This window comes from Protomyctophum bolini, assembly GCF_963924005.1.
Source record: "Protomyctophum bolini genome assembly, chromosome: 20".
NCBI lineage: Eukaryota > Metazoa > Chordata > Actinopteri > Myctophiformes > Myctophidae > Protomyctophum > Protomyctophum bolini.
Genome location: NC_137881.1, coordinates 32,180,790 through 32,202,429, shown reverse-complemented (window position 1 = coordinate 32,202,429; position 21,640 = coordinate 32,180,790). Strand labels below are relative to the sequence as shown.

The window sequence follows — 21,640 nt, the reverse complement described above, 5'->3', positions numbered from 1 at the left end:
CAACTTCCACTGACATGAATAGCGGAGGGGGGCGGAACTTCGCGCTAGTTTAGTCTCTATCCTTTTAATACTCTATGTTCCAAACCCCTGGTGAAAAAGGGGCCTCGATCTGTGTTCCTATATAATTGGACCACACTCCCTCTGTGCCTCCGGCCCCCAGTCGGACCACCCCTCCCCTCCCCTCCCTCCTCCTCTGGGGTGGTGGGTCCTCCTCCTAGTCGGACCACTCGTTCTCGTCGGGGTCCGAGTCGTCGTCGGACTCGCTGTACTCCACGGCGATGCGCCGCGACAGGATGGTGGCCACGTCGTTGCCCACGGGCTCCCGCTTGGCCTCCTGCTCCCGCTGCTCCTGCACCTTCCTCAGCTGGATGCCTGGGAGGAGGAGGAGGAGGAGGAGGAGGAGGAGGAGGAGGAGGAGGAGGAGGAATGAATGGCGTGAGGTGAGGCGAGCCCTCTTCTTGACTCGAGACTTGATTTGTAGGAATTTATAGCAGACACTATAGTCTTAAAGGAGAATTCTACCACAGGTCGTTTCGAGGAAGCAATCTGATTGGTTGAAACAGCCTTCTAGCCGTGGGTTAAACCAGCACTGTTCACCACCTAATCAAAACAAAGAATTCAGCCGCTCTGTTCTCCCAGAGCGCTAGCAAACTCGGTGGCTAGGCTAGCTAGTTTATTGGGACATTTGTGGTCGTAGTGACTACATCTGTCATTAAAAAAATATATTCTTTCAGCGATTTTCTTAGTTTTAAGGGTAACTGTGGTAGAATTGCAATATTACACTCGAGGGTGTGGGTTAACGTGATTATTGCCACTTCAGTGATGCTTGTGGAACTCGACTCCGTCTCGTTCCTGACCGCATCACTGTCGTGGCAATAATCACGTTAACCCACACCCTCTTGTGTAATATTGCTTAATTCCATACTAGAAGGCTTTCTTACCTTTATTTGTAGTCGTTACGTCCCCACCAAAGAGGTCCAGGTGTTATTTTGTGCAAAAGCACATCATGATTGGCTATTTCCCCGCCTATACCATAAGCCCTCAATGAATTGCGTTGAATTGAATGGGGGCATTGGGGTGTTGTGCTAATTCGCTTATTTCCATCGCTCAAAAATCAAGTAGTACTGTAGGAGTATAGTATCCCGAGTGGCACTCTTTACTACTTATTTCGATGGAAATAAGCGAATTAGCACAAAAACCCAACCCCCATTGAGGGCTTATGGTAGGGGAAATAGCCAATAATGCACGTTTGCACAAAATAACACCTGGACCTCTTTGGTGGGGACGTATAACAACTATACATAAAAGGTAAGAAAGCCTTCTAGTATGGAATTCTCCTTTAATCCAGAGCGATTTACTTAGTAAGCAGGAACAAAAGACATGGTATTACTAATACATCAAATACATTTAAATAAATCATAGTATAAAAATAGCATTTATAGCTGCGGGGACTCCCTGGAACTCTCTCAAGGACCCCTAGGGGTCCCCGGATATCCCACTGACAGACAGACAGACAGACAGACAAGACAGACAGACCAGACAGACAGACAGACAGACAGACAGACAGACAGACAGACGTACAGACAGACAGACAGACGTACCTCTGCGTATGGCGGCCAGCAGGTCCGAGCGGGCGTCGCTCATGGGCATCATGCCCAGCACGGCGGCGGCCGCCGCCTTCCTGGCGGAAACTGAGGCCCCGCCCCCGCCGTGGGGGGAGGCGTGGTGGTGGAGGAGGGGGAGGGGGTGGGCGCCGGGGGGCACGCCGGGGGGCGGCGGGGGCGGGGCGGCGGGCGGCGGGTGCGCCGGGGACGGGACGTAGTTGGCGGGCGGCGGGGGAGGGGAGGGGGAGTAGGAGGAGGAGGTGGGGGGGAGGTGGGCGGAGGAGGAGGAGGGGGGGGCGGGGGGGGGAGGGGCGGGGGGCTGGCCGCCGCCGCCGCCCGCGGTGGGGTCGAAGGCCGTCTGGGCGGAGGGGATGGTGGGCGGGGGAGGGGGAGGGGCGGGGGGGATGTAGTACTCTGGGATGGAGGAGGGCTGGCCGCTGTTGGGAGAGAGAGAGAGAGAGAGAGACGAATGTTATTTAATTCACACAGAACGTACATGTTGTAAACCCGCGATCACAAACGCTTTATATAAGCCGCAAATCAAGCTAGTTTTGATTAATTTTTTTTTTTAAAGGTAGAGTAAGTGATTTCACTCAAAAAACCGTAGGTTTCGTTTTTGGCTGTGGGACCTAAGCCTTCGTCCAATCAGGATAGAGAGTCAAAAACGAAACCTAAGGTTTTTTTTGACCCCCAGGGGTTAACTGGGGACAGGGAGGAACTCCTTATATGGTCAGCACACTCTATAGTAGAGAGGATTATCACAACAAAACAAAAAAATAAGTGATATTTGAATTAAGTGAAATCACTTACTCTACCTTTAAAGAGATAAATGGATTCTGAAAAAAATTGCAAAAGTTGCGCGTGACTTTTTCATATTTTTTTATCCCACGATTTTGTAACCCATTTTTCACCCCTGTGTCAATCGTCTAATAATGTGATCCTGGGCTCTACACACCCTCCGCCAACCTGGGGAGAGCAACGGACTTGAACTCATGCTTCCTTGAGTGTCCAAGTTGCTCCTTTACACCTGACAGGGGGGAGTTTCCCTGGTTGGACGTATAGTGCGTGGAAGGAACACGTTATTCCAACCAGTTCCTTTCCCCTCCATCCGGCGCCCCGGCTGGCCAGGGGGAGGCAGTTTAGAGACCAGGATTACTGCATGTTTTTGTGAGGGTATACCTACCCTAGGGGACACGGGGAGAACATGCAAACTCCACACAGAAAGGAGCATTATGTTATACTTTAGCTATTGGAAAATAGCAGATCTACAAGCTCCTAGCGTGCCACCGAGTGGCATATGTCTGCTATTTTTTTTTTAATCGTGAAAATGTGCCTGAAATCTTTGAATATTATATACTCTTTCAGAGTTTCCGTTTTTAACTCAAATATTTGCTTCTGGGGGTGTCCCTGGAACAACATATTTTGAAACATTGAGAACCACTGATATATAGAAACATGAGGTTTTTCAAAAGAAAGACATTTCTTTAAATTTCGACGTCATGGCCTAAATGGGTTATAAGAACCACACTGAACCCAAAAGAACCACGTGACCCACCTCTCTCATGTTCAGCTTTAAAAGCAGACCTGATGGGTCTCATACTAACGTGATTAAGACGTTGACTAATCCTATAGGTTTAGCACTGTTAGATGCCGCTCTTTGATGTGGAAACATTGGTACAAGTACCTCTTATAGATTTTCTTCTTTTTTTTCACGAGAGAGTTTTAGAGTTTTATGAACCAATGTATTCATTTGTAACTGTTTTGTGTCACAGACTTTTGTCATTCATTGTACAGTCTAGGTCTTGTATTTCTATGTTTTGTTCCCTGGTCTAGTTTTCATGGTTCTAATATGTTTGTTTGCTCCAGCTGTGTCTCATTTTGTAACCAACCCTCATGTGTATATATCAGTCTTGTTCCCCAGTCAGTCCTTGTTGAGTCATTGTATCCTGTCACCTGTATCCTGTCTGTTTTAAGTTGTTCACGTTCACCTGTCTTCATGAATTAAATCACCAATTCATGGTTTTGAACACTACATGCCTGGCTGTCCTGCGTTTGGGTCCTTACCTCACCTATACACATGACAGTTTTGTATGTTTTTAATTGTTGTTTGTCATCTAACTGGCTATAACGGCTGTCAATAAAGTTTCATTCATTCTGTGTAGTACCTGTGCGCGGCCCTGTACTCCTTGACCGACTGCTGCCGGGGTCCGTTGACCGCCGCGGGGTCTCCAACTCCTCCTGCTCCTCCTCCTCCTCCGCCGCTGTGCCCTGACGGGGTCCTCCCCAGGGAGGCCCCTTGGCGGGCCCCCGCTCCTCCCCCCGCTGCCCCCCCGCCGCCGGGGGCCGCGGCGTTGGGCGGCCGCAGCACCCGGTCCAGGGACTGCGTCTGGGCGGCGGCGGCGGCCGCCGCGTTGATGAGCTCCCGGGCGTGGTGGTGGTCGGCGGGGTGGAGGGCCGCGGCCCCGGCCCCGGCGGCCCCCGCCCCCCCTGCCGGACCCGTGGTGTTGTTGTTGTTGGGGCTGGCCGGGTACGAGTCGGACGCCACGGATCTGTTCGGAGATCAAGACCATGCCACACATTCGTTGATTGAGTACAGTATACTGTATATTATTAACCCCTTTTGGTGTTTTAAACATTGTTATACTTTAGCTATTGAACAATAGCAGACCTACAAGCTCATAGTGTGCACCACCGAGGCACAGGGCCGTGCAGAGAGCACTGGGGGGGGGGGGCAGGGGCTCAGACTCCAGGAAAGGGCACATGTCCTTCCCTTGTGCCATTTCATGTCAGTGGACAGTAAGACAAGCAATATGTTCTCATTAGTCTGCAACTAAAAAACTGACTGATGGCAGATTAAAAGAGAATTCATTATGATAGTGGAATTTATCATTACTTGTCAAATGTTCGTCTTGAAGGGCCAATGGCACTTCTTGGCCCCCCACACAAGCCCTTATTGGCCCCCACATAAGCTTCTATTGGCCCCCCACACCACATGTCCTTATGTGGCCAATTCTTTCTTTTTTTAAATGAAAACTTATTTTTGCCCTTTCCCTCAAAAAAACGAAATATACATATATATATATATATATATATATATATATATATATATATATAATTTATTTATTTTTGAGAAAGGGCACTTTCTGCAAAAGGGCAGGTGCCCTTAAATCGATTAGCTCCCTTTGCTGTTGCAGCGCTATAGTATCTTAAAGGACCAAGTCGATTATAATTCCTGCATATTTTATCTAGAGTCGTTTCATATAGACAATCTTACAATTGTATACAAAATTGTCATTTTTAGACTAACCAACACTTAAACTATACAGCTACTGTGCAATTATACCCATTAGTATACTCTCCCGCTCCAACAGAGGTCAGCAGAGAGCTGGATTACAGTGCGAGTTCATGCTATAAAGCTACTGTATATTGTGGGTGTGTGTGTGTGTGTGTGTGTGTGTGTGTGTGTGTGTGTGTGTGTGTGTGTGTGTGTGTGTGTGTGTGTGTGTGTGTGTGCGTGTGTGTGTGTGTGTGTGTGTGTCTCTTAAAAAAGAAGGTGAAAATGGCATTATACATTTCACCCATAGAGTACTGACTGTGTCATGAAGACATACGCCATGATTTTGCCAGGTAATAAAGTGACCAATGTTGACTGTGAATGTGCTGCTTATAGTCTGTATACATTTAACCCATTCTGACCTGAGATCAGATTCATACGAGGTTTCCACGGGACACACACTGGTCTGATGAACCCATTCTGACCTGAGATCAGATTCTAAAAATGTCAGTCGTTCTTCGAATTTTTCAAAAATAGCAGACCTACAAGCTCGTATCGCGCCACTCGGTGGCGCGATATGAGCTTGTAGATCTGCTATTTTTCAATAGCTAAAGCATAACATGATGCCAACACCAAAATGGGTGCCCGGTCAGAATGGGTTAAGGGCTGTCTGGAATCAAGCACGTTTCGAGTATGCGCGGGATATCATTAGCAACTGAAAAATGTTGGTGCCCTTGATAATGTCTTTAAATGTGGACTCAAATAAAGAAATGTAAGTGTGTGTGTGTGTGTGCGTGCGTGCGTGCTAGTGCATTTAGCAACTAGTTGACTAGTTTACTAGATTATAGTTATACTGTAGGCACCAATGTACACGGTTTCTGAATGTTTTTTAAATGTACAAATATTTATTTCCAATATTTTTTTAATATATATATATATCTTTTTTTAATATATATATTTTTTTAGTTTAGTTTAGTTTAGTTAACCAATTCTGGGCGGGAACCCCTTTTGGTGTTTTAACTAAGCATTATGTTATACTTTAGCTATTGAAAAATAGCAGATCTACAAGCTCATAGCGCGCACGCTACGAGCTTGTATATAGGTCTGCTATTTTTCAAAAATCGTGAAAATGCGGCACAAATCTTTGAACATATATTCTTTCAGAAGACTTTTTTTCAGGTCTAAAATGGGTTAAACAACCAGTGGACTATAGTAAACTATAGGCAACTAGTCAACTAGTAAAAATGACTAGAAGTGAATGCCCGCGTTGCGTGCGTATATACAGTTACAGTACCTGCTGTCTGGGGACAGAGAGCCTTCGGAGGACATTCCGTGGTAGGGTGACGGGGTCAGTCTGGCGTCAGGTCTGAACTCCTTGTCGTAGGCCAGGACGTTCCACTCCTGGCGGCGGTTACGAGCCTTGCGCACCTGCAAACACGTCAACGGAAACGACGGCACAGTATAGTCGTCATGCATGTGGTCCGACTCTGAACTTATACAACGTCCTCGATGTGATATTATTAAAGGACCACTTCGCCACCTTTTTCAACCTGTCTTCATAATAATAGGTACTCACTGATATTCGTGAAAAGAACGACGCATTTTTTTTTCCTACTCTGTCTGTGTCTCATATAGGAGGGCTGTGGGGCAGTTCAGAAACCGTCCTCCAGTGACATCATCGATGGGGAATACAAGCTAAGGCTTTCTATAGTCCTGAAAAGTTGCAATGCGAACACGGAAGCCATCGTTCTCACGATGAAAATCTTCATGTCACTTGGAAGACGGTTTCTAAACGGCCCACAGCCCTCCTATATGACACACAGACTGAGTAGAGAAAAAAAAAACGTGCCATCTTATCACGATTATTAATGAGGACCTATTATATGAAGATAGGTTGAAAAGTGGTGAAGTGGTCCTTTAAGTCAGAGAATAAAGAACCAGTAAGACGCCTAAGACGCCTTGTTGACGGCGGACCGCTGGGCGAGCGCTGGCGCTTTGGCATGGGGGGGTGGGGTCAGATCAACACGGAATGAATTCTGTACTGGCCATATAAGGAGCATGTCGTGAGTGTATACAGGGTTTGATGAGGTCAGATCAACATGTGAGTTTCCGGGTGCATGCATGCAGATGATATGCATAATAATGCTGTGCATGTTATTATCGTGCGTCAACAGCAGCACATGTTCACAGACCTTCTTCACCTCCCTGCTTGGATCCTCAACCTGTTTCTGCTGCTCCTGGACACAGAGACAAAGAGAGAGAGAGAGAGAGGCAGAGAGAGAGAGAGAGAGATAGAGAGAGAGAGATAGAGAGAGAGAGAGAGAGAGAGAGAGAGAGAGAGAGAGAGAGACAGAGATGATGAAATCGAGATTAAATGCAACATTAGCAGCAAAGCCTGAGTTATACGCGGTTGCACACACGGTGTCGCACGTCCAAAATAGCACGTTTTCAAGATTGACTTTTCTTTTTTGGACAGTGTGACACCTTGTGTGCAACTAAATATAACTATAACAGGCAGAAGAAGGCAAGAAAGAAGAGGTATTTTATAGGGAGAACTCTCAAAGGAAGGCAAAACGAAGGAAGGGATGATGACGCCATGACGCTCATGGGTGGCAAACTGGGCACCGGAAGTTTGATGAAATACACTGCGGTGAATCAAAGGTTATAATAGTTAACTAAAACTAACTAAAAAAAACGAAAACTAGAATTAACAAAACATTTTAACTGAAACTAATAAAAAATTAAAAAATAAATTAAAAAACGATAACTAAACTGAAACTGTATTGTGTGTCCTCAAAACCAACTAAAACTTTCGGATATTTATAATATAATCCTTTTAAATTAATTCGATTCATTTCCTCATTTCTCCAACAAGTTTTACGGCGGTTTTCAACACCGTACGGCAGCATGTAGCCACGGTAACCCTAAACCAAAGTACAAAAAAAACCCTAAAACTAAACTATAACTAAAACTAAACTAAGCATTTTCACCAAAATAAAAACGAAATAAAAACTAGCAAACCCGCTCTAAAAACTAACTAAAGCTAACTGAATTAGAAGGAAAAAAAATTCAAAACAAACTAAAACTTAACTATAATGAAAAAAACTAAACTATTATAACCTTGCAGTGAATTAGAGCCGGCCGGAGCAGCTCGTGAACAAACACGAACTGCGACCTTTGTCATAAAATCGGTCCAGGAATATAAAAGAAAGACATGCAGATGTGCCACTCCAACTCTTCACGCTGTCCTGATCTTTTAGTAGTATTTTTATCGAGGCGTCTAAACAGCGGCAGATCGTTCCTGGCATCGGTAGTAGTATCGCAAGGTTTGGCAGATCAGACTGGCAATGATGGACATGTCTGAACCTTTATGAACCTTTATTACGTTTATGAACCTTGGCAAGGTTCATAAACGTATACCTTGTGCTCTTTAGATGACTATACAATTATACGGTATGTATACATCGAAACGCAGCACGGCAACAAAAACAAAGGTGTAAAATGTCTTATTTTATTTTCCTGGACTGAGTTTTTTTCCACAAAAGGTCTCAATAATTCAGAGATAAGTGAGTTCCATCAAACTCCCACGGCTGCAGTTTGCCAACCCGGTGTCGACGAATCCGACGACTGGAATTGCTTGATTAGAGAAAATGACGTCGGTGTCCATTCCTCAATTTACCTTCCTTGGTAGAAATAAAGTATATATATATATATATATATATATATATATACAGAAAGGAAAGGAAAGGTGGAAGGGGACAAGGTTTTACAGTGCTACAGACGGAAGGAAGGAAGAAAGGAAGGAATACCCACCACCAGCTCCATTGTCTCGCGCACACGCACACACGCGCACACACACACACACACACACACACACACACAGCTATTCTACGCGCCATTAGGGGGCATCCACATTTAGACACAGTAGTGGTAGACAGCGGGCAAGAAGACGCCCAAGACTCCAACGAAGAAGACGAGACAGGAGGAAAACCAAATCAAACCAGATCAAACCAGACCGAGCTATAATTAAGCCATGGAGGAACTGGAGAGATGGTGAGTAATAAAAAGGAAAAGGAGGAAAAGCTCAGAAAAAGAAACACGTACACACTGACGACGCAGACACAATTAAGGGACATGTGTGGTCACGTCACACACACACACACACACACACACACACACACACACACACACACACACACACACACACACACACACACACACAGACACACACATAGTGGTTTTGTGAGTGTATAAGAGAGAAGAGATATGCAGGGCTGCTAATCTGTGACATCTAGGTGCAGGGTTCAGGAGTAGGGTTGGGATTCGTTAGGATTTTAACGGTTCCGGTTCCTAACGGTTCACTTAACGGTTCCTAATATAATTCTTTCCCCTTTTTTCCTGACATACATTATGCTAATATTACACAAGGGCATAATTAACACAAATTAAATCATGCAAAGCCGCTTTATTGTAATTGCACTATTATCTAAACTTCACCACAGTCTACCAACCAGCCAGTGGCAGCCACCACCACAACAACAACATAATTATTGCAATTTGTACTGTATTTATTTGTGTCTTTAACCCATTCTCGGGGCGGGAACCCCTTTTGGTGTTTTAACTAAGCATTATGTTATACTTTAGCCATTGGAAAATAGCAGCTCTATACAAGCTCATTGCGCGCCACCGGAGTATTTTTTTTTAAATCGCAAGAATGCGGCACAAATCTTTGAATATATATTCTTTCAGAGCGAACTTTTTACCACAATGGAAACGAGCCATAGTGCTTTCTTGGGTTATAAATCCTCTTCGGAGCTTGTATTGAACTGTAGCCTATACGTTCCTGGGCTTTCCGTAAACTGTTTATAAAGTAATCAATCATTCATCAAAGCGTGCAGATATTATATGCACCACCTATAAAGGCTGGGCACTCGACAGCCGCGCAATGAATTTAGAGCCAATTTATGAAAGCAGTTGAGTTGCATTGTAACTTGTAACTTATAAGTGCAGACAAATTGACTTTGTTTGATTTATTATGGCTGAATATAGTTGACGTGATTCATAAAATATCAGACAGACGTCGAGTCATTGGCGTTCTAAATGAACACCATAAACAGCAGGATTTACAATAAACCTAATATAATAAAAGCTCTGGATTAGTTAGTAGTTAAAACCCATTTTGGGGGGGAACCCCTTTTTTAGCTATTGAAAAATAGCAGACCTGGCGCGCTACGAGCTTGTAGGTCTGCTATTTTTTTAAATTCGTAAAAATGTGGCGCAAATCTTTGAATACATATTCTTTCAAAGTGAATGTTTTTAACTCGGGTCGAAATGGGTTAACTCTCATGTGCCTGTAGAATAATCTCGTGTATTGTAGTTTTGAGATGTTTCCTCGTTGTGGACGTCGTGCAAGTTCAAACCACCATTGCAGAAAACTATTCGAACGGTTTGCGGAGCGGTCTTGATACCGGAAAGGTCGCTATAGTTCGTATCCCCGCCGGACCGGCATGTTAAAATTACCACCGCTGAAGTGCCCATGAGCAAGGCATTGAACCCCCCTACCATGAAATGTTCTATGAGCAGGGCCTGGCCTTGTAAACAAGTTCTTGAGCTTAGTCCAGTTATACCCTGGGTAAACATTATAGTAACTTTGCTTTGCTTTGCACACACAGACAGTCACACAGCGGAGCCAAATGAAGACTAATGAGTTCCGAATCCCAACCCTATTCAGGAGTGGAAGGTTAGAGGAGGGGGGTGGGGGTGGGGGGTATTGTCTTAGTCTTACAGAGCTGGACAGGGGGCTCCTGGGTGGGGCTTGTTGTCTGGAGTGAGGCCTGTCTGGGTGAGCCGGACAACTCTATGGAGAACATGGGAGATACACACCATGGGGTTAGACAGAGCAGAGAGAGACAGAGACAGAGACAGGGAGGAGGAGGAGCATGAGAAGACATGGAAGAAAAGAAAAAAAACGATACAACCCGGTGCATGGATTCAACTGAAGAGGGAGCGATGAAAGGAGAGGTTATAGTCGTTACTATACTGTGTGGAAACGATGCCATAAAACTGGGTTTTATAGGGTTCCCAACTCCAGGACTTCCACACAACCTCTTTGAAGTTCAAAAGGGATCAATTAGTGAGCTCCTGGGAAGTGCAAGAATGAACTGAAAGACCTACAATGCCGGTATAGTGACGGACCAGCATGGGGAATTATTACCCAGCAAGGCTTTAAAATTGGAGGATATTATTCTCAAGCCCCAATATAGGCCTCAGACAGGAGGCAAAGTTATGAAACTGTGAGCATAACAGAAATACAATGTGACATGGAAGGTGGAGAGAGAGAGAGAGAGAGAGAGAGATGTGTGAAGTAGCAGGAGACGGTATGTGTCGTTGAAGCGCGGATGGGGGCAGGTTGCCAGGTTGGAGGTGGCTGGGGGTTTTCGAAGGTGTATTCTGCGGTGACCTTGAGTGCCCTGAAAGGCGCCTTATAAATAAAATGTATTATTATTAGTATTATTATTATTAGATTCTATACCAAGCTGTTCATCATTGGGAAAACGGAGGGAAGTTAAAAAAAAAAACTAAACCAACACACAAACACAAAACAAACCAAAACCAAACCAAACCTTTGAAAGCATTAAATAGATTGTTATAACGTTGGGAGCAAAGACAAAAAACATATTGAATACTATAAAGCCACAAATACAGAATAATATTTATACACAGCAGCACTTCAATCCACAATCAATAAACCACATTACAAAGAGGAGATGAAGGGCAGGTGCTTTTTGAGTGGTCAACGGTCAGCTGTAGAGAAAACTATAACAGATACAAATCTGTGAAAACGCGTTAGCCAGATTAAACATTTTGCATATGAGCCTTTTTTTTTTGTCTTGCGTCGTCATTTTCGGACTGCCGTCTTTTCCACTTGGATGGTTCTGTTAAACATTATAACGAGGCTTTGAGGCCCATTTTGACCTGAGCTATACGTATGTTTCTATGTCAGTCGTTCTTGGATTTTTCAAAAATAGCAGACCTACAAGCTCGTAGCGCGCCACTCGATGGCGCGCTATGAGCTTGTAGATCTGCTATTTTTCAATAGTTAAACGCTAACACCAAAATCCCGCCCATTAAGGGAAGGATTCAAAAGAGGAATGCTAAATACTACCTAGCTAGCTAAAATAAACTAGCTATAGGCAATAGAATAGTTACGAGAATGCGGAAGCGAATTTTCACATTCTGTGCAAATGCACAGTAGCATTAATTATTATCCATATACTGTATGGCGTGTTTTATAATGATATTTATTTTTTGTATATTGGAACAGCAAAGCGGTTGCTCGATAGTTGACTGAATCTCCATCAATGCCTGGAAATAAAATATCAGTACATTATAGAGAATATACTATACTATACTATACTATACTATACTATCAAAATATCTGGCATGTGAATATATATATTTTTTTAATGTAGTATATCATTTGGTGACTGACCAAGTGCTGCTGTGCTATAGCAAACAATGACATAATGAAGCATGACAACGCAATGCTAAATAAAGACAACAAAAATAATCTAGGGTGTCACGGGGCAGCCCGTGCCCTATACACACACACACACACACACACACACACACACACACACACACACACACACACACACACACACACACACACACACTGATTAAGGACATTGCACGCACGCACACACCACACAGACTGTGGGTAGTGGGGCAGACAGGTCCTAGTATGTAATGTCAATACTGTTGATGTATGCATACATTTACAGGATGTACAAAATACAAATGAAATGATACACAAAGGGAGAACATTCAGTTTATTAACCTGTATTTATTGCAACCTCAGTGTGTATATGGCCTCTCCAGTGCTGGCACTTTAAGAAAGGGGAGGAAGGTGCCAAGTACTGTGGAGGAGAGGGGTGTTCCCCCTTATGATTTATACTTGTTTACTTGTAACACTTGTAAAGGTTAGGTTACTGTGTATATTCAAGGGGTTGTTGATGGAAGTGTTTATATTAGTGAAGTAATGTAATTGAGAAGCAATGTGCTGAGTGAGTCTGTGCCCAGTGGTAGGATCCACTCCTATATAAAAGGAGGCTGCAGGGACAGGCTATAGTCAGTTAGATGTGGGCCATGACACAGCTGGTAACAACCCTGAGGGAGAGCTACACAGGCCCTTGTGTGAACAAGGTACAGCCTGAGAGAGCTTATGTATCCATTTGGGGTTTGTTCATATAGTGTTTGCTCAAGTGTTCATTTCTTACCTCAGTGTTATTGTTATTTTTCTGGTTTCACCCTGTTGAATCTGTTCTGGATGTTGGTTGGAGGAGTTACGGGAAAATAAAAAACCCTTAACTAACATTTCTGACTGTTTTTGGAGCCTTGGCCGTTCGGGCAACTTCACATTATAGGGATAAAATAATAATATGACAAGTAGGCAGGGAAAACCTTTATTCACTTCACATGCACTTCACACGCACGCACGCACTTCATACGCACGCACGCACGCACTGGTTGAATTCCGTGTTACACAATTGGGAAACACATTACGCGGTAACCCACTTGAAACATGTGCTGACTGTCATAATATGCAGCACTCACATATTCACACATGCACGCACACACACACACACACACACACACACACACAGACACAGACACGCACACAAACACAGTCCCGTCTCCGTGCGCGTGTGTGTACCTTCTGCCGCCTCTTCTCCTTGCGCTTGTCCTCGGTGGCCTGGAGCATCTTCTCCTTCCACAGGTTGAAGAAGTACGAGGGGTCCGTGTAGAACTTCAGCGCGTCCTTCTTGTCGTCCCTATAATATGTATGGAGGACGACGTCAACAGGAGGAGGGTTGAATAAGAAGCCACAAGTCAGATATAGACCAATTCACAGAGGGGTGCCCTGCAGGGCGCGGCCATTACTGAGGTGTAATCCATGGAGCAGGTGCTCCGTAGGCCAGGTGTAGCTAATCAGTGCTGTTTTGCGCTTAATGGTACACCTCAGTAATGGCCGCCGCACCCAGGAAACCCTCTGTGAATCGTCGGTCTATAGAGATGGTTTAATAAGAGCAAGGACACACGTTCTTGACCCGTTGTTGGTGTTTTAACTATAAGCATTATTTAGCTATTGGGAAAAATCGTGAAAATGTGGCACAAGTCTGTATGAATATATATTTCAGACTATGCGTGCGTGCGTGCGTGGGTGTGAAGTGCGTGTGAAGTGAATAAAGGTTTTCCCTGCCTATACTTAGTCATATTATTATTTTACCCCTAGATCATTTTTGTTGTCTTTATTTAGCATTGCGTTGTCATGCTTCGTTGTGTCATTGTTTGCTATAGCACAGCAGCACTTGGTCAGTCACCAAATGATATATACTGCATTCAAAAATATATATTCACATGCCAGATATTTTGACAGTACAGTACAGTACAGTACAGTACAGTACAGTACAGTACAGTACAGTACAGTACAGTACAGTACAGTACAGTACAGTACAGTACAGTATTTCAAATAGCTAGTGGATGTTTAGTTTAGTGTCTGAACCGGAACCGGATAATTTATAAGACGAAAAATAAAACAAATAGTGTTGTCTCCTGACTTTCTTTTCTTCTTTCTAATGATTTGATCGTCCCAAAATATTGTGTTCATTGTCATGATTCGTCACGATCCGAATTGGCTTTGTCCGCGGTGTAACCGTCTTTAAATAAATTATATTAAAAGTGCCGATGGGAGAATGCATGGGGCTTCCACTTCCTGGGCCACTCGCTTTTCTGAAAGGGGGCGGGACTGCGGCGCTCTATAGCACTGGCGCTGAAACGGTTAAGGTCTAGGGAGGCACTTCCAACGTTGGCCACAGAAGCGGGTCGTGGTTCTATAAGCACGACCCCGTGTATAGGATTTTACACTGTCGCGTCTTATAGACGCGACCAACAGAACTGTGACCAATAGGAAACAGGTATATGCTATATATAAAGGACTGACCTGTAGGGGCTCAGGATGTTCAGAGGTGGAGGCTTGTCACAGCGGTGGTAGATCTCCACCACGGGGTTGGGGACGGAGGTCCGGGACACCACCTGCTGGTCCTGGATGGTACTGCTCTTGAAGGCCTTCCTCATGTTGATGTCCTGCAGAGACACTGAGAGGAGAGAGAGAGGAGGGGCGGAGAGAGAGAGAGAGAGAGAGAGAGAGAGGGGAGAGAGAGAGGGGGAGAAAGAAAAACGATTGATTAAGATAAATGAAAGAAAGCTTTGTAACTAGCGTCTACCGTCTTAATAGCAAATCTTTATTAATTATTACAGTGCAATAGAGCGTCGCAGTCCCGCCCCCTTTCATGACGACGCCTGGTCTTTATTTAAAGACCTTTTAAGCGTCGTACGAAGCCAACTCGAGTCGTGACAAATTATGACAACACGCACAATACGAAACAAATGATTACATAAAAGAAAAACGACAAAAAAAGTTTTGTAACCTGCCGTTTTTTTCCCTACTTTCTCATTCTTTGCTTGGCCCGAAGAATTGTGTTTGTCGTCATGATTTGTCACGAAAAGAGTCGGCTTTGTCCGCAGCGTAACCGTCTTTAAATAAATATACTCTCTGAAATGCCTATGAGGAAAATTAACGGAGAATCATTTCCTGGGCCCTGGTGGTAGGGGGCGGGACTGCGACGCTCTATATAGTGACACCATTTTGGTGGCCAGTTACACTGGCGTGACGTGTGCCGGCCTCAAAGTGGCCCTATGCTGCCTCCACTTGGCGGGACGTCGACACTGCAGGGCCTTGCTGTGAGGGGGAAAACCTGATGCAATTCTATCGGTTGTTAGTTAACCCATTCTGGGCGTGAACCCCTTCTTTTGGTGTTCTAACTAAGAATTATGTTATACTTTAGGAAAATAGCAGATCTACAAGCTCATAAAGAGCGCCACCGAGTGGCATGCACGCTGCGAGCTTGTATGTAGGTCTGCTATTTTTTGAAAAATCAATGAAAATGCGGCACATGCAAGTCTTTGAATATATATATTCTTTCAGAAGACTAATGTGTTACCACTATAGACGGCTCGCCGGTGGTGGGCAGGCCACTTTGACCACTGCACAAGACGCATATACATCCTAAATGTGCACACACACACAGACACACACACTACTCCATACACACACACACACACACACACACACACGCACAGCTGTAGTCGATAATGGCACTGTAGGGACAGATTAGCTTCTAAAGACCTTGAGGTTGCATCAGCTTAACATCTCTCGCACGCACGCACGCACTCACGCACGCACTCACACACGCACACTTTGGTATGCATGCATGCAAACTAAGTACTAAGCTCCCTGTGTGGTAACTGCTCCCTTGTGCACACGCCTGCGAGAGAGCATGCATATACTGTACATGTGCTATACAACGCGTGCGTGTGTGTGTGTGTGTGTGTGTGTGTGTGTGTGTGTGTGTGCGTGTGCGTGTGCATGTGCATGTGTGTGTGCGTGTGCGCGTGTGTGCGTGCGATGTGTGTGTGTGTGTGTGTGAGAAAGAGATGAAGAGATGAACAAGATCAGTGAGAGGAAAGAGATTAAACACACACACACAGAGAGACAGAGAGAGAGAGAGAGAGAGAGAGAGAGAGAGAGAAAGAGAGAGAGAGAGAGAGAGTGTGTGTGTGTGTGTGTGTGTGTGTGTGTGTGTGTTAATCCCTGGCATGCTCAGTTCCTCCAGGCCGTGGGACGGAAGCATGTTGTGATCGTTATGGGAGACGACGTACAGCAGACATGGTTTTATAGGGTGAGGAGTCACTGCCATCCACTATATATACTAGGGTTTAATGCCGGGATCCCGGGATTACGGGCCTCCCGGGTATAGGGCACGCAAATTCCCGACCGAAATTTTCTTCGGGACCCGTCATCCCGGAGGTGTTGTTTTTTCTCGTTAGAAATTACACTAAAAGAGTTTTCACACATTGCACGTTCTTTCCCCAGCTGATCTATAGTGCTCAAATGTCCAATCTGAACCCTCCCATCATTTTCAAACATATTTGATGATATTTATATGGAATTATGGATCACACTCAAGGGCTGTAACGGGGAAGCCAGCGGGGTAGCAAGACCTCTCGCCCTTGGCGAGCAGTCTGGGCAATTGGTCTAGGCGACTCGCCAAAAGGGGAAGTCTTCTCGCCAAAAGGGGAAGACCACTGGGCCCGGGGCGAAATGTCTTCACCTTTTGGCGAGTGGACTTCCCCTTTTGACGAGTGTTTTCTTCACTTTCAGCAACTGCAGCCTTTGCTAGCTACTGTGCTAAATCCGTCTTTTATATGATTTGATCAATCCATGACATCCATGCGGGTGAAATCCGTCGTTTATATAATTTGATCAATCCATGACATTGTTGTTAGAAGAACAGCTCAAATATTGAATGTGAAGACATAGTGTAGTACAAATCCTGGTGTGATCTTCTTAAAAGTGGAAGGATCATAACACACGTCTAAGGTATTTTTTCCCCTGACTTTGTTGGTAAGGTTTTGACTCTTTCACATCAGTGCACGGCTGATTCAAGCCATGCATTTAGGGGTAAAAAGGTACCTAACACACGTTGGTTAGAAAGGCTTCTTCACACACACACACACAGTCACACACGAAGCAGTAAAACATCGCATGTATCAACTTTTCGCTGCGCGCCTCACAAGGCTATTGGATTTATTTGTGCTTCGCCTTTGCACAATGCACGTATAGGTAGGCATACATTGTGTAGAGCTGATCTACAGGCTGACAATGTGCCCCACATAATAGCGTATTCTTGGGACTGCGTGTGTGTGTGTGTGTGTGTGCTGACAGCATTGCTCTCTCCACTGTCTTTCTGTGAGTCCCCGATGCACTATATAATTTGAAAGTGATCATGATCAACTCGGGACGGTTGTATCTTTGAACACTCACAGACCAGGGGGGTCATCAATCATCACTGCATACTGCAGCCTGCTCCACGTTTTTTGGGGGGGATTTCGGAGCTGCAAAATGCAAGAAATAACGCACTTTGTGTGCAAACTCCTCGGTGCGCCTTGGATATGAGCGCCTTGGAATTGGAGCGCAATGGAAATTACTAAATGAGCATGCTCAGAAAGTCCAGAATTAATTTACATCCGAAGCAGTCGAGTAAATTCGAGTGGTAAGTGGTGGTAAGTCGAGTGGTCTTCCCCTTTTGCCGAGAAGGCTTCACTTTCTGGGGCGATTGGTCTTGGCGACTCGCCTCGGAAAGTAAAGACTTCTCGGCAAAAGGGGAAGGTCACTCGCCAAAGGTGAAGTCCACTCGCCGAGGCGAGAAGTCCGGTATTCGCCAGCGGGACCCAACGTAAATGTTGTTGGCACGGGCGGTATTTAAATACCTGCGGGCGGGCACGGGAGGTTAAGATAAAATCAACTCCGCGAATCCTGCATCCTCCCGCAATTAACCAGATACAGAGCTTATTATACACTTTAGCAAAATAATGAATGTCTGAGGAGAACGTATAATTTCCTGTCTGCGCTGGACAGGCAAAGCACCGAGTCACTCTCTCCAGAACTGTGTTGGACATCTTCAGTAACGCTCCCAAAGCTGCTAGCCTGGCTAATAAGCCAGACCGAATCAGCCGTTGGCAAAAACAAAAGATTGACAAAGCTGCTGCACTTGTCAATCATTTAGCCTATTCAGTCTCTGTGAGAACTGAGAAGTGTGTTTTACCCATAGAGTATTAAAAGGAGGGTTTTACCGACGGAGCGAGGAGTTTCCTTTCCCTGTGATGGACATTGTCACTTCTAAACCCCTTTTGGTTTTTGCCTGCATGTGTGCGTCACTCAGCAGTCAGCAATAACGTGAAACGGAACACAAACAAAGATGAGTATAGGCTACAATTTGTTTTATATAGTAACCACCAGCACGCAGCCTCTCTCTCTCTCTCTCTCTCTCTCTCTCTCTCTCTCTCTCTCTCTTTCTCTCTCTCTCTCTCTCTCTCTCTCTCTCTCTAATAATCACTAATCATCAGTGTGCTGTGCTGCGCACTGGCCGTGCTGGCTATTTTAACACCCAATCGGACTTTTCATAAAGTACAAAGCGGGATGATCACATTCTCTGCAGTGGAGAAGGGGACCCAGCACCACTGCTCAAAGGGTGAAAGAAAGACCTATAGCTAAATGTGAAAGAAAGACGTGAGGTCGTTTATTCCCCCCCCACCCCCCCGTGCTTCGACAGTCACAGTGCAAACTCACGTTACGTTTCACGTTTTCTGAATAGCGTAGTAGGCCTATAACATTATTTTATTGCAGGCTATATGTTCATATTTCGTTCAAATAAAACGTTTTCAACCAAAAAATATCAATTATATTGAACATATGAAGTATCTATACATATAAATGCATTTTGGTGGGCACTTTTTTTTCCTTCTCTTTAGTTTTTTTCTGACGGGAATTCCCGCGGGAGCCCGGGAAAAGGTCCGCAAATTCCCGGGAATTAAAATGAGCCAAATCCGGGAAAATATTAAACCCTAGTATATACCACTCATTCTTGAGATGAGGGACAAAAGTGGAAAAAACATGTCCCACACATAAGAGCCTTATTTTATGTAAAAAATAAATTAATTCATAAAAATAAAAGCACTTGCAAAGTTAAGTGTAATACAGTTGTGTATTATTATGCCCTTAATTTCATTATAATTGTTTTCATATTCCATCTGAATTAGTTAAAAGCAGGCCCTGTACCCAAAAAGGCCTGTATTTAGCCTGTCCCCAGCAAGTGGCCACAATTTCAAACTGCCAAAAAAGTGTCTAATACTGTCACAATCACATAAATATACATACTAAATTAAAGTAGATTGTCAACAACATAGCAAATAATATACACAGTTAATTTTAATTTATATTTTCTATTAAATATCTCATATCAAATGTTCGTCCCACGTCTCTGTCAACTCCGTCAGGTTTTTTTAAAAGTCTTAAATTAATCAGAAAATATTGTCGACAGATTTAGCCTGAAGACTCCTTTTCCAAGTCCCATTTATATTTGTTGCAACAGTGGAGTACCTGGTCTGACAAGCATTCAATTGTTTGATATTTTAAACAAACAATGTTGATAACAATGTGGTCACAGCTTTTACATGTCAACTCCGTCTGCACATTTTTATGATCTTTGTTAAGAATTCCAAAATAATGTTTATTATTTTAGTTTAGGGGTTAGGTTTAGCTAACAAAATTAAGCAAAAACAAAATGGCTACATTGTCAGGTGGAGCGAGATCAATTCGTGGCGGCAGCGACTCGCCACGACCTATTTTTTTACGCCATGACGTAATCTTCATTATCCGCCATGGCAGAACAAAATCCGCCGTGGCGAGTACAGAATCCGCCATGGCGGCGACTCGCCACGACCTATTTTTTTTACGCCATGACGTATTCTTCATTATCCGCCGTGGCGAGTACAGAATCCGCCATTGTTTCTTTTTTTTTTGCGTGCCGTGGTGCAGGTTTTATTGTCCTAGTAGTACTATTCTCAGAATTATTTCATCTTCTTGTAGCGTAACGGTTAGCGCTCTCGCCCCTATAGTCAAGGCACTGTGCCGGGCCAGGTTCGATTCTTGCAAAAAACAAACTTAGTTTATTTTTTTACCCGTACATACAGTGTGTGTGCGTGCGTGCGTATACAGTGTGTATGCGTGCGTGCGTATACAGTGTGTGTGCGTGCGTGCTTCATCGTATTTATTATTATTATTATTATTATTAATATGCAGGTAATAATAATAAATACGATGAAGCACGCACGCACGCACGCACGCACACACACACTGTATACGCACGCATACACGCACGCACACTGTATACGCACGCACGCACACACACTGTATATGCGTGCGTGCGTGCTTCATCGTATTTATTATTATTACCTGCATATTAATAATAATAATAATAATAATAAATACGATGAAGCACGCACGCACACACACACACACACACACACTGTATACGCACGCACGCATACACGCACGCACACTGTATACGCACGCACGCACACACACTGTATGTACGGGTAAAAAAATAACTTTAAAAAAAAAAAGTTTGTTTTTTGCAAGAATCGAACCTGGCCCGGCACAGTGCCTTGACTATAGGGGCGAGAGCGCTAACCGTTACGCTACAAGAGGATGAAATAATTCCGAGAATAGTACTTCTAGTACAATAAAACCTGCACCACGGCACGCAAAAAAAAAATAAACAATGGCGGATTCTGTACTCGCCACGGCGGATAATGAAGAATATGTCATGGCGTAAAAAAATAGGTCGTGGCGAGTCCCCGCCACGGCAGATTCTGTACTCGCCACGGCGGATTTTGTTCTGCCATGGCGGATAATGAAGAATACGTCATGGCGTAAAAAAATAGGTTGTGGCGAGTCGCCACCACCACGAATTGATCTCGCTGTCTCTCTACATTGTACTAAAGAGGGTTAAGATGAAAACAAATGCCATTTTGTCAACTCCGTCAGACGTCAACTCCGTCAGATTTTGTGTCTGACGGAGTTGACGTGTATCTGACGGAGTTGACAAAAGTGTTCCTAAAACAAAAAAAATATTGTTTTTGAATAATGGGCAGTATTCTAATTTGGCACACAGTTAGAGCATGCCTTAAGGAACATTTTTGGCTATGGGGCCATCACAGATTTGTCTCGTGGTGACCATGGCAGCCATATTACAAAAGAGCCGCCACCTGATGTTATTTTACAATAACTCAAGTTATT

The 21,640-nt window shown here is 44.3% G+C and overlaps 1 protein-coding gene across 1 annotated transcript in view; it reads right to left on the bottom strand.

Moving 5' to 3' along the window:
* Window positions 1–214: 214 nt before the first annotated feature.
* LOC308335026 (actin-binding protein WASF3) overlaps window positions 215–21,640 on the bottom strand; it is a gene marked incomplete at both ends in the record, with an annotated part of 28,737 nt that continues 7,311 nt past the window's right edge. The window contains 8 exons of the mRNA XM_080791979.1: window positions 215–372; window positions 1,602–2,041; window positions 3,770–4,153; window positions 6,173–6,306; window positions 7,071–7,115; window positions 10,664–10,735; window positions 13,595–13,712; window positions 14,882–15,035. Of these exons, the coding sequence (XP_080648105.1) occupies window positions 215–372; window positions 1,602–2,041; window positions 3,770–4,153; window positions 6,173–6,306; window positions 7,071–7,115; window positions 10,664–10,735; window positions 13,595–13,712; window positions 14,882–15,035 (1,505 nt within the window). The remainder of the gene's footprint in view (window positions 373–1,601; window positions 2,042–3,769; window positions 4,154–6,172; window positions 6,307–7,070; window positions 7,116–10,663; window positions 10,736–13,594; window positions 13,713–14,881; window positions 15,036–21,640) is intronic.